This window comes from Centruroides sculpturatus, unplaced genomic scaffold (assembly GCF_000671375.1).
Source record: "Centruroides sculpturatus isolate CEXI.00-Female unplaced genomic scaffold, Cexi_2.0 scaffold333, whole genome shotgun sequence".
NCBI lineage: Eukaryota > Metazoa > Arthropoda > Arachnida > Scorpiones > Buthidae > Centruroides > Centruroides sculpturatus.
Window position 1 is genome coordinate 614652 of NW_019384637.1, and position 18948 is coordinate 633599.

Genomic DNA, 18948 nt, shown 5'->3' on the forward strand with positions numbered 1-18948 from the left:
TTTTTTGCCTAGTATCATTAAGTGATAGCTCTTACACAGTATGGTGTATTGTCACGCATCTTTTCTTTTTCACATTAAATTTGCATCAGACTATAATTTTGTTCATAACCTATTTTCTGGAATGTCATATTTGCTATTTTTGTATTACAAAAATATCTGCAAAGGTTAACTTTGATTTTTCTTCAGTATTTAGTATTTACCCATAAATATGATTATGTAAAATTTTAATTAGTTTTTTGTTAATGACGAAAAAACCTAATTAGAAGTTATGTAATTTTATTGATTAATTATGTAAGATATTTTCTGAAATATCTTATTCTATTTATTTGTTTGTTTGTTTACAGTTTAATTATTATTTATTTATTTATAGTTATTAAATACTAACTTTTATTATCATTTATAAAAATATTTTTAACCAAATTATCTATATATAAATTGTTAAAAAACAGAATTGGCTTACTTAGTTCTGCATAGAGTTAAATATTACATAATATACAGTAAATGATATAAAAATAATAAAATATTTTTATTATTTTATTAATGTGCAATGCTGCATTAATTATTGCTTTTGGTAATTTGTTTTTAAAAAAATATATTTTTATTTTTCATATTAATTTTAACAATTTAATGTATTCATACAATATTTAATAATCTGAAAGAAGTTTGCACTAATATAAAATGAAAATATTATTAAAAAATATAAATTTACTAATAAAATATATCTACAATTATTTAAAGTTTTATAGAAACAGTGATTACTATATCCATATGATGTAGTAATCACTTACTGTATTTTTTTATGTAGTATCACTAGTATTTTTTTATTTTGAAATTTTTTATATTTTAATATAAATAGGATTATGATTAATAAGTAAAATTTTGATATAATTAATGATGATTAAATAAATAAGATTTTATAGTGGTTGAGTACTATGATAAATATTTTGTATATATGAAAATATATAAACAAAAATTTTAAATCAATATATTGAAAAACTGTTTTACTCATAATGTGATAAAATATTAAATCAATAATATATCATATTTACTGTAAGAACAGAATATTTATTATTATTATTATTATTATTAAACAGGGATACAGACACAAATATTGTACCAGGCTCTGTCTTTCTTCTCTTAGTAACTAAGTGTAATTGTTTTGAATGTTCTGTACATTATAACATATTTAGTGTAAAAAAAACATTTAAATTTTTCTACCATAATATGAAATTTTATAATTTTTTAAACTCTGGGAACAGAACTCCCTTTATAACATGAAACTTATTATCCAACTTTCCTATGCATTTTTTAGGAATGTATTCCATTTAAAGAATTGTTATTTGAAAAAGATTTCTGTCAAATATTTTAATTTTATTTTTTAGACTTATATCTAATTAACAGATACAAAACATGTCATCCTGAAAATATTAATAAACATTAACTCATTCTATTACACTCTATTATACTATAGCAAATTAGTATCACAGATATCAAATTGTCTAAAAGTTCATAAAGATAAACATAAAACAGTTATAAATATTTACTTCATATAAAAATGTGAGTGCTTATGTGAAATATAGAAATTAAACATTGTTTTTTGCATTACGCTAACTTAAATGTAAGAATCTTAAAAATATACAATAAGAAATGTGGTATTTTTTAAAATATTATGAATTTTTTTGAATATCATTTATATTAACATTGATATACAAAATATTAATTATTATTTTCTATATTATTGTTAGTTTATGATGAAGATGAAGATGCCTAGTTTTTCCTTCTTTTAAATTCTAGGTGTTACTATAAAAATGTTGATTAACCTGATCTTTAAGATTAACATCAAATGATTGTCAGATTATATCAGGCTAATATAGCATTAGTATAGCTTGGTATAATGCAGTAATTATTTGGTGTTACTATATAATGATGTGATCACATTCATAATCTATAACAAAAAAATTAACAAATATAATTACAATATTTTACATGTATTTTACATTTTTATTCTAGTAGTCAATTTTTATTGTTGTGTTAATAAAAATAATTTATTTTTGAATTTTGGCTTTTGACTGTAAATATTTATTATTGTGATGCTTAAAAATAGCATATTAATTTTGACCTAGAAACTAACAGTTATTGATTCAATATATGTTACATTATCAAAAAATTTTGTTATTTAAAGTTAAATTATCTTCATAAAATATAGAAAACATTTTTTAAATATCTTAATCAAAGAATGTTTTTATAATACTGTATATTGAAATAAATAACTTGATGATAATTCTAAAAATAAGAGACAAATTTGCAGTAAAAACTTTATAAGTAAATGGTAATTACTCCTATTATCCAAAATCTTTTAAACTTAGAAACCTTGGTTGGACAACAAAATTTTTTTATTTAAAAATTTGCACAGTCAGTATTTTGTATCTGCATAAATACCCAATGATTTATACTAAATGATATAAAAATTTACTTAGCTAAGTAGATAAAAGTGGCATTATCAGAGGAAATTGTCGGAAATAAATTTAGATATCAATTGTGCATAATCATCATCATATGCTCACTTATTTATAAAAATTAAAAGTTTTTGATTTAAATTGAAAAATTAATATATTTTATTTAAAAACATTATATTTATACTGTATATTTAAATTTTCTAATAGTTTGTATAAAATATACATAATTTTTTAATAACAAGTCTCATTCTGTTGAAAGCTTTGTTGTTATCATTTTGTTATAATTAATATTTTCTTAAAGTGTTCATTTTAACTTTTAAATTGGAATATGTAGTTCAATTAAAGATTAAAATATCATGTTATTTTTCTCTAGATTAGTGGAACGATTCTTGATGGATGGCTAGTATCCTTTTATTGCTTTCTCTGTTTTAACTTCTTATATTTCAATGCTATATTTAAACTTTAGAATAATTTATATGCTATTTAATATGTTGTTGTATGCTTTACATGTTTTAATATGTTACATACTATTTAATTTGTTGCAATATTTAATCATGTCTAACTAGTAGTAACCTGTGTTTATTTTTTATTTTAAAAATTATTATTTTTTAATCTTGTTAAAATTTCAAAAAAAATTTTTGCATTTCTTTTTAACTTTCTAGAAAATTTTTTAATTGTAAAAAATCTTTTGGAAATATATGCATCATAACATATCAAGTAAATTAATTATTTATTATTTATAAATAAGTCAACCTTTTTATAATTCTTACATATGAATCTAGTAAACCACATGAATTATCTACTTATGCACTTACACTTTTTAGACATAAGACAACACATGAAGATGAATCACTTATGATTGGTGGGTATTTTAAAAAGTTATCAAACCATCCAACAAATCCTATTTTAAAATATATGTATCAATTTCCGTTTCAGATTTTTGGGATACGGCTGGACAGGAAAGATTCAGTAGCATGCATCCATCTTATTATCACCAAGCTCATGCTTGCATATTTGTATGAATTTTGATACATTATTTACCATACATTTGATAATTTCTTTAATATTTAATATTTTATATAAATTGCTTTAGCAATTTTAATTTGCAATTTCAAATTTTCAAAGAAAAAATAAATGATTGTCTCTTAGTTATGTTTAATTATTTTTTTACTGATATTATCAGTAAAGAAATTTTTTAAGAAACTTGAATATAATAAAAAATTTATTGTATTTCATACAATCATACGTAAAGTCAATGAACATTCAATTAAATACTAATAATAAACTAATTGCTTTGTTATCAATTCAAGGAAGTCAAATCTTAACAAAAACAAGCATTTAGGAAATCAAACTTCCTTAGTTTCTTATGAAAATTTAGATCTTTAAATAATTATAAATGATCATCATAATATTTGTTATAAGTATAGAATAATGCATGTTTATTTTTATAAATTTTTAAAAAATGTATATTTAATTAAAATTCTACATTTCAGTTTAAGATAAATAGTTTGTGTATTACTACAAACTTACAAACTTGTTGATCTTAAAATGGGGATTATTTAACACATTTCAAAAACTTTGTTTTTTCATAAATATAAAAGTGACTATTGAGTGTGTAGAGTGTAATTATTATTATTATTAATAATAATAATTATAAGATGATATGGAGGATGGATAAGGTATTTATTGTACCTGTTGTCCTCTATTCTATCAATACTATTATTATACCACATACACTATACAAAAGTCTAGAAACATTAAACCTTAATAAAAACATATACATGGCACTACAGAAGGCTGCAACATTGAACACATGTCACATTGTTAGAAAGTTTCTAGATGTTGACACACATACCAATAACAGCTTTGTTACACTTCTTTGGGTAGCTATGCCTTGACTTTAATCTGGCATAGCATTTGACACCAGTATCAGCTGAGCATGATATTTGTAACATAATAATAATAATATATTCTGAATTGTAAAAATAATGAAAAGTATTTGATTTTAACCCTTGGTGAACGCGCCAGCGGCAAATTGCCGCAAAATAAAAATAAAGTCTTTTGTTTGACGTTGTACTTAATTATTGCAGAAGTACATCATAGTATTCTCTTTTCATATTACATGATACAACATGTTTATGAAATTGGGCAGTTATACTAACCGTTTAGTTGTTACTGGACTTTGAATCAAGTCGTACCTCATTTGAGTTGTAACTGCCGCTACACGCCCTGCCATGTAACTAAAATATCCATATACTTTTATATTTATATATTTAACTTATTTAATAAAGTAGGTCAATATTTGCAAGTTTATTGAATAAATATATTAAATTAACACTGTCGTAAGTTTCTATAAATTTTTAAATTTATATTAGTCTATATTTTTGGAAAAATATAAGGGAAATGAAGAGCCATTCAAAGTAGCAGCAAAAACCTAGAATTTGTTTTATTTGTAGCATACACAAAAACAATAGGAAAAAATTGATTTGTCATGAATGAGTAGAAATGTTTGCAAAAAGCATAGTAATATAGTTATTATATGTGCCATTGTGAAGGTGAACATCACATGGATATATAGTAACTTTTTTTTTTATTATCTAAATATTTTATAACCAATTTGTTCATTAAAATGTCGTAAAATTAATTTTCTGGTATTTCTGATTCATATTTTTAAAACAATAATTAATTATTGACTAAAATCAAGTAATATTACATATGTAGTGTAATTGCTGCAATGCGCCCTCTCGTGAGTTCCTGAAAAGTGCATTTACCAAAGGGTTAATATATATGTAAAATCTGAATTTATAATTAATTAATTATGTATGTACATATGAAAATAAGTAAGTTTATGTTAATCTGATTAGAATATCTTCTGAAATAGGTATTTGATGTTACCCGAAAAATAACATATAAAAATTTGTCAAATTGGTATAAAGAATTAAGAGAATATAGACCAGAAATTCCTTGTTTATGTGCTGCAAATAAAATTGATGGTGAGTGATTTTCAATTTATTATTAAATCATATATATTATTTTTTATATAGGATAGTTATTTGCATCTAAGTAGAAAATAACATTGTAAATATGAAATCCAAATTGTTGAAAAGCATGGTTAAAATTAAATATGACATTTAAAATTAGCAAAGTTATTCTTACATACAAAACTATATTCATTCTTTTTATTTCATATTCTTTTAGTCACTGGTTATAATTTTAAAGTTTATCACATATTATGAAACATAATAAATATTTTGTGTTATTTACAGTTTTATAAATACAGTTGATTCCTGTTATTAGCCCAGTTGGTTAGTAGGACATGTTATGTATTAGAATAAAACATTCAAGAATGGAATACTATAATGCAAGCATAATTTACTTTGCCTACTGGCCTTGAAATGCTGCTTAGTGGCCCTGCTGGCACAGTATTTTTCTTGGAAAACTAAACAAAAGAGACAAGAGTTTAGATATTTTCAGCTTTTCCATACGCGACCTCTGTCCGGTTTCCTCTATCAGCTGTCTATCTTTTCTAGATTGTACTGTAATGATTTTCTTTTGTACAGAAATAATTTCTCATCATTAAAATGGTTTTATTGCACTCAGATGTTTGTTTTATTGATGAAAATGCATTGACATAACTCTTTAACATAACTTGTTATATTGCCTCTCAATTGCATAACTTAGTGGGATGTTTATTTTGTACTGAAAAGCTCAGGTTCTGATGCTGTGCTATTAAGTGGAATTGATTGTATATGTTTATATATATTATTGTCATTCTGGTTTTAAAATATTTTACATTTATATTAGTCCAGAACATTTTTTAATAAATCAATAATTTTTTGTATTGTAGAAAATCATTTGAAATTTTAAAAAATTTCATTAGTTTTATTTGGAAAATTATTTTCATGAGTTTTCAAATTATATTATATAAATGAATTTTGCAAATTGAATGAAATTAGAAATGATTTGAAACTTGTTAACATTTTAATTTCTAAGAAAAGATCTTAACACATGAAAATCTTCATGAACTGTCAAAATTTAATGTTATATTAATAAAAAGTTTTCATAGGTGACTCTTAATATTATAAGATAAGAAACTCTGACTTTATAAATATTTTTTTAAGTATTTAAAAAAAAATCTAATAAAAATTAAATTTTACTCTATAAATCAACAATATACTTATGAAATTCAGAATTTACCTTTATACAGTCGGCTCCCCTATAACACGGTAGATACATTCCGAGTTTTATGAGTCCAGCCAATCACAGCCCAGCACATATGCAGTTTACGGACTACGGCTGTTTGAAAGGTTTCTTCCATAAAATTAATCGATTCTAGACTAATTCGACTCAACATTTCCAAAATACGTATAATTTTTTGGGAATAATCCATATAAACTATGCTACAAACAAAAAATTGTAGGATTACTTAACGAGTGTTCACCATTCGACTACGCTGTTGCTTAAGCTTGGTTTTGTTGTAGAGATTGTCATCGAATGGCGCTTGCGTGCTTCCTGATAAATTATTTTTTTTTTTTAAATTCGCTGAACTGTGGAGACATCATTAATATAAATATAATTTTTATGGACGTTAAATAATAAATGGTTTTTAGTAGGTCCGCTGCTTGTTTAAACTCAATGGTTTGTCCAATCCTGTCGCGACACGAGTCAGCGATGACGTTTTACTGAATTATAGGAAATTTTTTAGCATGTTTGTATGAATACTGTTGCAATTTTTCCGCTGTGATATAGGAATCCGAACTATAGGAACTTGTGCTATAGAGGAGTCGACTGTAATACAGTGAAACTATAGTTTATGAATGTACATTATTCCTGAAAAGTATTGTAAATCAAAATTTCATAGATAGAAATGGAGACATCTTTCCATATTTTTTCATGATCAAAATTTGTATCTTGTTATATCATAACCCAATCATTTTACTAATGTTCTCCAAATAACATTGGCTGAAAATGTTTTACAGCACTTTAATGATTCAAAATAAAATAAAATAGATAAAATAAGAGTTGATTGTGTCATTTGACACAAAAGGAGCTAATATGACATGAGAAAAGCAAATTTGTCATAAGAGAAGTAAACATACAAATTAGCACACATTTCTTTATTTAATGTTAAGAAAACAATAGTTATTGAAGACAATAAATAAGCAGAAAACAAGTATAATAGTAAATAAAATAAAACTGTATTTTAATTAGTGAAATTGTAATTGTAATATAGAGATGAAATTCATTAACTGTACAACCACATCAGTAAAAATATAATGTAACATGAAGATATAATATGAATGAAACAATGGAAGTTTAGACTGAAACCTATGAGCATCTAATTGTATCATGTGCGAATTCAATCTCATCACTATTGTGATAGAAATATTTGGTTCTTATAAATATCTTTTGGTGCTCATTGTATTGAATATTTCAGATTTCAGTTCTTAAATTGGGAAGAGATATAAAAAACAAACTTGTATTGAATTTTTATATATTAATTACTAATAAATTGGGGCCATACCATATATATATATATATATATAGAACCGTTACTTAAATTTGAATTCATTTAAAGGAAACAGCATATTATGTTCATTTAAATGCTGTTATTTTAAAACTCATAACAATCTCTAAAAGCTTTAATTCATAAAAAACTATTTTAATAGCAAAATCACTTTATTATTAGGGATCATAACCATTAAATATTGTACACCCAAAAAATTTTTTGTTTATAAATGTTGTTACTGTATCTACTTAAATGTAAGATGCACTTTTTTCAGGTTGTAGTATTTCTGAAAATAGGATATGTCTTAGATTCACTGGCATCTTAGATTTGATGTAATTCATCATAATGTTCATAATGTCTAGTGCAGGCACAAGTAAGAAGTCAATTGCTGTCCATTTCTGGACCATGAGCAAATTTTTGGGTGATTACCTGTAAGATTTCAAATTCTGGCAATGTTCTTTACATTGCCAGATTTTGAAACATTAATGATTTACATTATAAGCATAGTACATTCATTAATTAATAAACATCAAGCTTAAGAATGGAAAATGATTGGGAAATCTAGAATTAGTCTTTTGAAAGAAATGTAAAAATCTCCATTTATATGTGACTACACATGCTTTTATTGCATTCTGTACAATAAGTTAATAGGGTGACTGTGTGACTTGGAATATATTATAGGTATCTCTTATCTTACAAAAGTATACTCATTCCTGCTTTAGTGCATTCATGAGCTCCTGCAGGTATTGAGACACTCACTTTAATTTCTCTCTTCTAATAATTTTACAAAAGAATGTGAAAATTTTATTGAATTGTTTAATGTTTTTGAATTTGGATAATGTTGAAATGTACATTGAATAACTGTCAAGAAGAGATAACTTATATACATAGATTGATTTAAAACAACAAGGGTTCTTAGATCAACAAACATCTGTGGTTGGGATTGAATTCAGCATCAAATTAATTGTTGACATCAACCTTTCTCATGACTCAAGGAGATCTCTAATTTTGCTTGGAAACAGATAAGGGACCAATTGAATTGTGAGGATGATTTTAAAAACCAATTGGAATATTAGATCAAAGAACCCAATCTACGTAGACCTGTTTTCAAGGACATGGACTCTGATTCTGTTTTCAGTCCTGCTTGCTGTATGTTGTCTTTGAATACTTCTCATTTTCTCCATTACCACTGATTCCTTCCAACTTTGCTAATAAACTTTGATGTATGTGTCTTCCTTACTGACAGACTTTTTTCAAGTCTTTTGTCAAACTTTACAGTGAATCATTTAGTTGCAGATCCTTTTCTTTTGATCAGTGATCAACTTTCCCTTTTGGACTTGGCACCAGAATTGAAAGACAATCAAGGAACTGTCATGACAATTTGTACAGTGTTGTATACTATGGGAATCTCTCTCTCTCTCAATATTACATGAAATAAAATTTTATTTTTTATTACACAAAAATTTGCTTTCCTTTATCCTGATTCCTTTATCCTGAGAATTTATGACTTCCTTCCAATCATATCATTCAGTCATGGCTTCTTTTGATCTCAAGTTCAAAGTTTAATTCTTTCATTTTTTGTTTCCTCAGCATGATGAAGTGCAATTGATTAGACACAATGCGGGTTTTTACATTCTTTATTTATTTATTGGTCAATATGTGTTTTTGGTCTCTGTACCCCTCTTTCATTTTGTTACCTAACTAATGGAAGTCATGTGATCTTGCATGTATTTCTCTGTTACTAGAAGTCATTAATTCTATTATGTCATTTTAATGATTTTATTAGACCAATATTTATATTAGAAAATATGTAAGACATCAACTTGGCTCTGTATTGTTAGTCTACTACAATAATGCTGTAAGTACTTGTATGAAAATGCTAGAAAAAGTTGTGCAGCACTCTTTCAAGAATTGTTATATTTCTGACACTTCAGACAGCACTGAAAGGGATTACATGTGAGATGATAGGAATATTGAATCCAGAGTTGATCAGAAGAACCTAAAGTGAATATGTTTCTAACTTCATTACCATGAAAGATAGTGATATATAGTTTACTTTCCCATGCAATAAATACTGAACAAGTTTACGTCAATAGAATTAGTTCTGTTTACAATTATCTCAAGTTGTTTCTTTTTCAAAAAAAAAAAAAATTATGGGTGAGCCTGTAGATATTTAGGTGTGTCTCAGATTTGATAGTGTCTTTACAGTACTTCATTTAAAAAATGATGATGATAGGTTATTAAACATTATGTATATAAATAATAATTAAACATTTCTCTAAGACAGTGTTTTTCAACCTGTGGGTCACATACCCCGAGGGGGCCGCGGGTAAAAGAAAAAGACAAGTGTTTGTAGGTGCTACACTACATTAAAAAAAACTACAATTTCAGCGAAAATTACAGTCCACACCAGAAAATGATAGCCGAAAAAACTGTTGTGCTGATTTGCAAAAAGAAATAAAAAGTGTAAAAGTAGAAGCTGAAAATTCTGATCCCTAAAAGAAAAAAAGGTCAATAGCTCCCCGTGCCCAACATTATAATTAAAGGAAGTTTCATACCTTATGTGTGTTAAGTTATTGTCGATTCTTCTGAAATTTTCATTTTAATCAACAACAATTTGTCTCAACAGAAAGAAAATTAAATACATAGTTTTTAAAAGCACTGATATAGTTTTAATATGGCCCTAGGGAGGTCGCCAGAATTTTTTAACTTGTAAAGGGGTTGCGTATTCAATAAGGTTGAAAAACACTGCTCTAAGATATCTGAAAACCTCAAGATTTTTCAAATAAAATCGTTTTAAATGATTTTATTATTTCTCTATAACTTGATGATTTCTATGGAATATTTGTATTTAAAATTTAGGTTTTGCAAATCATTGGAATGATATATAAAATTCTAATTTTGATAGATCATTCTAGTGTGAAAAATATCTGATATCAATTTCTGTATTTTATTCTGTGATATTCTAAGTAAATGCGATTGGTATTAAATTATTTAAAAATTTTTAATTTAATAAATTAAACAAAATAAATAGGTATTACATTAATTGAACATTTGAAAATTAAAAAATATATAATAATGAAAAAAAATGATGCTATTAACATGTACAAAAAGTATACAGAAATTTTAAGATAAATTAATCAAATGTTTTATTGCATAATTTTCACATAAAATTTTTGAAAGTATTATTTTTTGCAAATGGAATGTGAAAAGAAAAAAACCACCATATGTAATTAACATTGCATTATACATTATAATTATTTATTCTGCTGCAATTTGAAAAAAATTGTAAACCTATAAATTTCCACTGCCATCCGTTGTCTATCTTTCCATAATCTTTAGAACAGAGTTAGATAGATGAGAGGTGAGATCAGATATGGAAACCTTGGGGACAGGAGACCCCAATTAATTAATTAACTATATATGAACTGGAAGTCATGTTATTTCAATTCAAAAATTTTCCCTGAAAGGTGTTAGATAAACGACTCTATTATTAAAGGAAAAGTATGATGTATAGGTGCAAGACACTACAGTACTAATTTGAGGTGGTGAGCATATATTTTAAATTAAATTAATTAAAAATATGATTAAAATTGCAGCCTGACATTGTTATCATGTTACAATAAATAATTGCTTGTTTACTTTATAATTTCTCATCTACATTATAATTTCTTACTTTTAAATTTGTTTGTTTTTTTCAGTTTAAAAAGAATCTTTTTATAAAATTTCATTAACTGTTTAATGAGAAAATAGAAACAGTTTTATAAAATATTTCATTATAATTGATTTTGAATGAAAAACAAAAAAATTTATTCATGCTTGATCCTTAACCAGGTATACTATGAAGTGCTTGCTGGAAAATTATCTTTTAGAAACATTATAGTTGTTAAATGAAAAATCATAGTTAAATAATAACAAATAAATGTTTGTTACCTTGTAAGGCTATTTCCTAAGCATGCATTTCACATGTGAGGAAAATATTAAGCAGAAATAGTGTTATATTTTCAATTTAGAATTTTATTTTGTGGTTTTTAATGAAACTGTTTATTTTTACACTGGATAGATAATAATAACTTTCTAATTGGAAAAAATTAAGTTTTAGTGGAAGAATTTAAAAGTTGGAAATCATAATATTGTAATCATTATATGAGAAAAAAACTAATTAAATTATCTTAATAATATCATTTTTATAAAGAAATGGTATTTATGAGTACTGATTATTATATAGGGAGTGAGTTGGATATTTAGATATACTTTAAAAGTAAATATAATTCAATAAGATAAGATTTTTCCAGAACAAATATATTGGTTAAGTGAATAAAAATTGGTTATTTTTTTTTAAAGTTTTAAATTGAAAGCATTTTCTTAAGATCAGATAAAAAGATATGTAATAAGTATTTATCAGCCATAAAACAATCAAAGTTCATGTATATTTTTTTTATAAAATTAAAAAATAGACTAATATAGAAAATTATTAAATTTTTTATTGAAGTGACTACTTACTCTCTCATTTTTTATTGCTTACCAAATTTATTGTTATTTTTTATGTTGCTATTTGAAATTGTTTCTATTTATGTTTTGATCTGAATACTGTATATACAAATTGAATTTAATATTTTTGCAGTTGATTATGATATTACAAAGAAAAGTTTTCAGTTTCCAAAGAAATATGGAATGCCATTTTACTTTGTTTCAGCCTCTGATGGTACAAATGTTGTCAAAGTAAGTACTTTATTATCTAAATGTGTTTGATTCTATTTACATATTGACAATCACATCTGATTTTTAAGAATTTTTTTATTCTTCATGTCTATATGATTGCCAGTTGAACTCATCTATATTTATAAGAAAATTTATTCTACTAGCATTTACAATCCTGTTTAAAAAACTGCCTATTGATTTTAAATGGAAATTTAGAACCAGTAATTTTTCAATGAGATTGTTAAATGAAAATATAGTAGTTTTGATTAATTTCAATTTAAAATGTTACTGATAAATATTGAATTGTATGTTTTATCAAATGTCATACAGTTAGAGATTAGAATTAATTTTATTTTCTGATTTTGTATGTAGCATTAAAAAATAAAGAAAGATATATAAGTTTTTATTTATTTAATTATTCACTTAGAAACTGTATAATAAAACTTGTTTTGTAAGAGATTTTATTGATTTTTATTGTTTTTCAATAGGAAAGAATATTGTGTGTATGTACATATATGTATAATACATATGTATTATTATTATGAATTAAAGTAGTAACTTACAAAATTATATGAATACACTTCTCTGTCTCTGCTTTCTTGGAGATCAAAAATGAAAAATATCCCAGACTGCTTCAAGTAAGATATTTTTTTATTTTTTGTCTTCAAGAAAGTGGAGATAGAGAAGTGTGTGTTAAGGTCATTGGAGATTAATTTGTATGCGTGTGTTTCATTTTTGTGACTTAGAAAATAAATTAATTTCAAATTATTAAATATTTGAGATGGATTTTTTGCATAATGAGGTTTGGTGCACAAGAAATAAATTTAATTTTTTGTTTTTGTATAATATAATATTATTTTTATTAATTTTGATATAATNTTATTATTTTCTATATTATTGTTAGTTTATGATGAAGATGAAGATGCCTAGTTTTTCCTTCTTTTAAATTCTAGGTGTTACTATAAAAATGTTGATTAACCTGATCTTTAAGATTAACATCAAATGATTGTCAGATTATATCAGGCTAATATAGCATTAGTATAGCTTGGTATAATGCAGTAATTATTTGGTGTTACTATATAATGATGTGATCACATTCATAATCTATAACAAAAAAATTAACAAATATAATTACAATATTTTACATGTATTTTACATTTTTATTCTAGTAGTCAATTTTTATTGTTGTGTTAATAAAAATAATTTATTTTTGAATTTTGGCTTTTGACTGTAAATATTTATTATTGTGATGCTTAAAAATAGCATATTAATTTTGACCTAGAAACTAACAGTTATTGATTCAATATATGTTACATTATCAAAAAATTTTGTTATTTAAAGTTAAATTATCTTCATAAAATATAGAAAACATTTTTTAAATATCTTAATCAAAGAATGTTTTTATAATACTGTATATTGAAATAAATAACTTGATGATAATTCTAAAAATAAGAGACAAATTTGCAGTAAAAACTTTATAAGTAAATGGTAATTACTCCTATTATCCAAAATCTTTTAAACTTAGAAACCTTGGTTGGACAACAAAATTTTTTTATTTAAAAATTTGCACAGTCAGTATTTTGTATCTGCATAAATACCCAATGATTTATACTAAATGATATAAAAATTTACTTAGCTAAGTAGATAAAAGTGGCATTATCAGAGGAAATTGTCGGAAATAAATTTAGATATCAATTGTGCATAATCATCATCATATGCTCACTTATTTATAAAAATTAAAAGTTTTTGATTTAAATTGAAAAATTAATATATTTTATTTAAAAACATTATATTTATACTGTATATTTAAATTTTCTAATAGTTTGTATAAAATATACATAATTTTTTAATAACAAGTCTCATTCTGTTGAAAGCTTTGTTGTTATCATTTTGTTATAATTAATATTTTCTTAAAGTGTTCATTTTAACTTTTAAATTGGAATATGTAGTTCAATTAAAGATTAAAATATCATGTTATTTTTCTCTAGATTAGTGGAACGATTCTTGATGGATGGCTAGTATCCTTTTATTGCTTTCTCTGTTTTAACTTCTTATATTTCAATGCTATATTTAAACTTTAGAATAATTTATATGCTATTTAATATGTTGTTGTATGCTTTACATGTTTTAATATGTTACATACTATTTAATTTGTTGCAATATTTAATCATGTCTAACTAGTAGTAACCTGTGTTTATTTTTTATTTTAAAAATTATTATTTTTTAATCTTGTTAAAATTTCAAAAAAAATTTTTGCATTTCTTTTTAACTTTCTAGAAAATTTTTTAATTGTAAAAAATCTTTTGGAAATATATGCATCATAACATATCAAGTAAATTAATTATTTATTATTTATAAATAAGTCAACCTTTTTATAATTCTTACATATGAATCTAGTAAACCACATGAATTATCTACTTATGCACTTACACTTTTTAGACATAAGACAACACATGAAGATGAATCACTTATGATTGGTGGGTATTTTAAAAAGTTATCAAACCATCCAACAAATCCTATTTTAAAATATATGTATCAATTTCCGTTTCAGATTTTTGGGATACGGCTGGACAGGAAAGATTCAGTAGCATGCATCCATCTTATTATCACCAAGCTCATGCTTGCATATTTGTATGAATTTTGATACATTATTTACCATACATTTGATAATTTCTTTAATATTTAATATTTTATATAAATTGCTTTAGCAATTTTAATTTGCAATTTCAAATTTTCAAAGAAAAAATAAATGATTGTCTCTTAGTTATGTTTAATTATTTTTTTACTGATATTATCAGTAAAGAAATTTTTTAAGAAACTTGAATATAATAAAAAATTTATTGTATTTCATACAATCATACGTAAAGTCAATGAACATTCAATTAAATACTAATAATAAACTAATTGCTTTGTTATCAATTCAAGGAAGTCAAATCTTAACAAAAACAAGCATTTAGGAAATCAAACTTCCTTAGTTTCTTATGAAAATTTAGATCTTTAAATAATTATAAATGATCATCATAATATTTGTTATAAGTATAAAATAATGCATGTTTATTTTTATAAATTTTTAAAAAATGTATATTTAATTAAAATTCTACATTTCAGTTTAAGATAAATAGTTTGTGTATTACTACAAACTTACAAACTTGTTGATCTTAAAATGGGGATTATTTAACACATTTCAAAAACTTTGTTTTTTCATAAATATAAAAGTGACTATTGAGTGTGTAGAGTGTAATTATTATTATTATTAATAATAATAATTATAAGATGATATGGAGGATGGATAAGGTATTTATTGTACCTGTTGTCCTCTATTCTATCAATACTATTATTATACCACATACACTATACAAAAGTCTAGAAACATTAAACCTTAATAAAAACATATACATGGCACTACAGAAGGCTGCAACATTGAACACATGTCACATTGTTAGAAAGTTTCTAGATGTTGACACACATACCAATAACAGCTTTGTTACACTTCTTTGGGTAGCTATGCCTTGACTTTAATCTGGCATAGCATTTGACACCAGTATCAGCTGAGCATGATATTTGTAACATAATAATAATAATATATTCTGAATTGTAAAAATAATGAAAAGTATTTGATTTTAACCCTTGGTGAACGCGCCAGCGGCAAATTGCCGCAAAATAAAAATAAAGTCTTTTGTTTGACGTTGTACTTAATTATTGCAGAAGTACATCATAGTATTCTCTTTTCATATTACATGATACAACATGTTTATGAAATTGGGCAGTTATACTAACCGTTTAGTTGTTACTGGACTTTGAATCAAGTCGTACCTCATTTGAGTTGTAACTGCCGCTACACGCCCTGCCATGTAACTAAAATATCCATATACTTTTATATTTATATATTTAACTTATTTAATAAAGTAGGTCAATATTTGCAAGTTTATTGAATAAATATATTAAATTAACACTGTCGTAAGTTTCTATAAATTTTTAAATTTATATTAGTCTATATTTTTGGAAAAATATAAGGGAAATGAAGAGCCATTCAAAGTAGCAGCAAAAACCTAGAATTTGTTTTATTTGTAGCATACACAAAAACAATAGGAAAAAATTGATTTGTCATGAATGAGTAGAAATGTTTGCAAAAAGCATAGTAATATAGTTATTATATGTGCCATTGTGAAGGTGAACATCACATGGATATATAGTAACTTTTTTTTTTATTATCTAAATATTTTATAACCAATTTGTTCATTAAAATGTCGTAAAATTAATTTTCTGGTATTTCTGATTCATATTTTTAAAACAATAATTAATTATTGACTAAAATCAAGTAATATTACATATGTAGTGTAATTGCTGCAATGCGCCCTCTCGTGAGTTCCTGAAAAGTGCATTTACCAAAGGGTTAATATATATGTAAAATCTGAATTTATAATTAATTAATTATGTATGTACATATGAAAATAAGTAAGTTTATGTTAATCTGATTAGAATATCTTCTGAAATAGGTATTTGATGTTACCCGAAAAATAACATATAAAAATTTGTCAAATTGGTATAAAGAATTAAGAGAATATAGACCAGAAATTCCTTGTTTATGTGCTGCAAATAAAATTGATGGTGAGTGATTTTCAATTTATTATTAAATCATATATATTATTTTTTATATAGGATAGTTATTTGCATCTAAGTAGAAAATAACATTGTAAATATGAAATCCAAATTGTTGAAAAGCATGGTTAAAATTAAATATGACATTTAAAATTAGCAAAGTTATTCTTACATACAAAACTATATTCATTCTTTTTATTTCATATTCTTTTAGTCACTGGTTATAATTTTAAAGTTTATCACATATTATGAAACATAATAAATATTTTGTGTTATTTACAGTTTTATAAATACAGTTGATTCCTGTTATTAGCCCAGTTGGTTAGTAGGACATGTTATGTATTAGAATAAAACATTCAAGAATGGAATACTATAATGCAAGCATAATTTACTTTGCCTACTGGCCTTGAAATGCTGCTTAGTGGCCCTGCTGGCACAGTATTTTTCTTGGAAAACTAAACAAAAGAGACAAGAGTTTAGATATTTTCAGCTTTTCCATACGCGACCTCTGTCCGGTTTCCTCTATCAGCTGTCTATCTTTTCTAGATTGTACTGTAATGATTTTCTTTTGTACAGAAATAATTTCTCATCATTAAAATGGTTTTATTGCACTCAGATGTTTGTTTTATTGATGAAAATGCATTGACATAACTCTTTAACATAACTTGTTATATTGCCTCTCAATTGCATAACTTAGTGGGATGTTTATTTTGTACTGAAAAGCTCAGGTTCTGATGCTGTGCTATTAAGTGGAATTGATTGTATATGTTTATATATATTATTGTCATTCTGGTTTTAAAATATTTTACATTTATATTAGTCCAGAACATTTTTTAATAAATCAATAATTTTTTGTATTGTAGAAAATCATTTGAAATTTTAAAAAATTTCATTAGTTTTATTTGGAAAATTATTTTCATGAGTTTTCAAATTATATTATATAAATGAATTTTGCAAATTGAATGAAATTAGAAATGATTTGAAACTTGTTAACATTTTAATTTCTAAGAAAAGATCTTAACACATGAAAATCTTCATGAACTGTCAAAATTTAATGTTATATTAATAAAAAGTTTTCATAGGTGACTCTTAATATTATAAGATAAGAAACTCTGACTTTATAAATATTTTTTTAAGTATTTAAAAAAAAATCTAATAAAAATTAAATTTTACTCTATAAATCAACAATATACTTATGAAATTCAGAATTTACCTTTATACAGTCGGCTCCCCTATAACACGGTAGATACATTCCGAGTTTTATGAGTCCAGCCAATCACAGCCCAGCACATATGCAGTTTACGGACTACGGCTGTTTGAAAGGTTTCTTCCATAAAATTAATCGATTCTAGACTAATTCGACTCAACATTTCCAAAATACGTATAATTTTTTGGGAATAATCCATATAAACTATGCTACAAACAAAAAATTGTAGGATTACTTAACGAGTGTTCACCATTCGACTACGCTGTTGCTTAAGCTTGGTTTTGTTGTAGAGATTGTCATCGAATGGCGCTTGCGTGCTTCCTGATAAATTATTTTTTTTTTTTAAATTCGCTGAACTGTGGAGACATCATTAATATAAATATAATTTTTATGGACGTTAAATAATAAATGGTTTTTAGTAGGTCCGCTGCTCNTAGATAATTTATGTAGATAAGAAAAATAAGACATTCAGATAA

The 18948-nt window shown here is 24.5% G+C and overlaps 2 protein-coding genes across 2 annotated transcripts in view; both read left to right on the forward strand.

Moving 5' to 3' along the window:
- The first annotated feature begins 2767 nt into the window (after positions 1-2767).
- The window catches only part of LOC111625889 (rab-like protein 2A), a 33872-nt gene continuing 17691 nt past the window's right edge, over positions 2768-18948 (forward strand). Inside the window, exons 1-5 of the mRNA XM_023369146.1 lie at positions 2768-2859; positions 3239-3318; positions 3393-3472; positions 5338-5449; positions 12590-12687. Of these exons, the coding sequence (XP_023224914.1) occupies positions 2813-2859; positions 3239-3318; positions 3393-3472; positions 5338-5449; positions 12590-12687 (417 nt within the window). The 5' untranslated portion in view covers positions 2768-2812. The remainder of the gene's footprint in view (positions 2860-3238; positions 3319-3392; positions 3473-5337; positions 5450-12589; positions 12688-18948) is intronic.
- LOC111625890 (rab-like protein 2A) lies at positions 14593-17300 on the forward strand. The gene is made up of 4 exons (XM_023369147.1): positions 14593-14684; positions 15064-15143; positions 15218-15297; positions 17163-17300. Exons 1-4 carry the CDS (start codon positions 14638-14640, stop codon positions 17280-17282), a joined length of 327 nt encoding a protein of 108 aa, XP_023224915.1. The 5' UTR covers positions 14593-14637; the 3' UTR covers positions 17283-17300.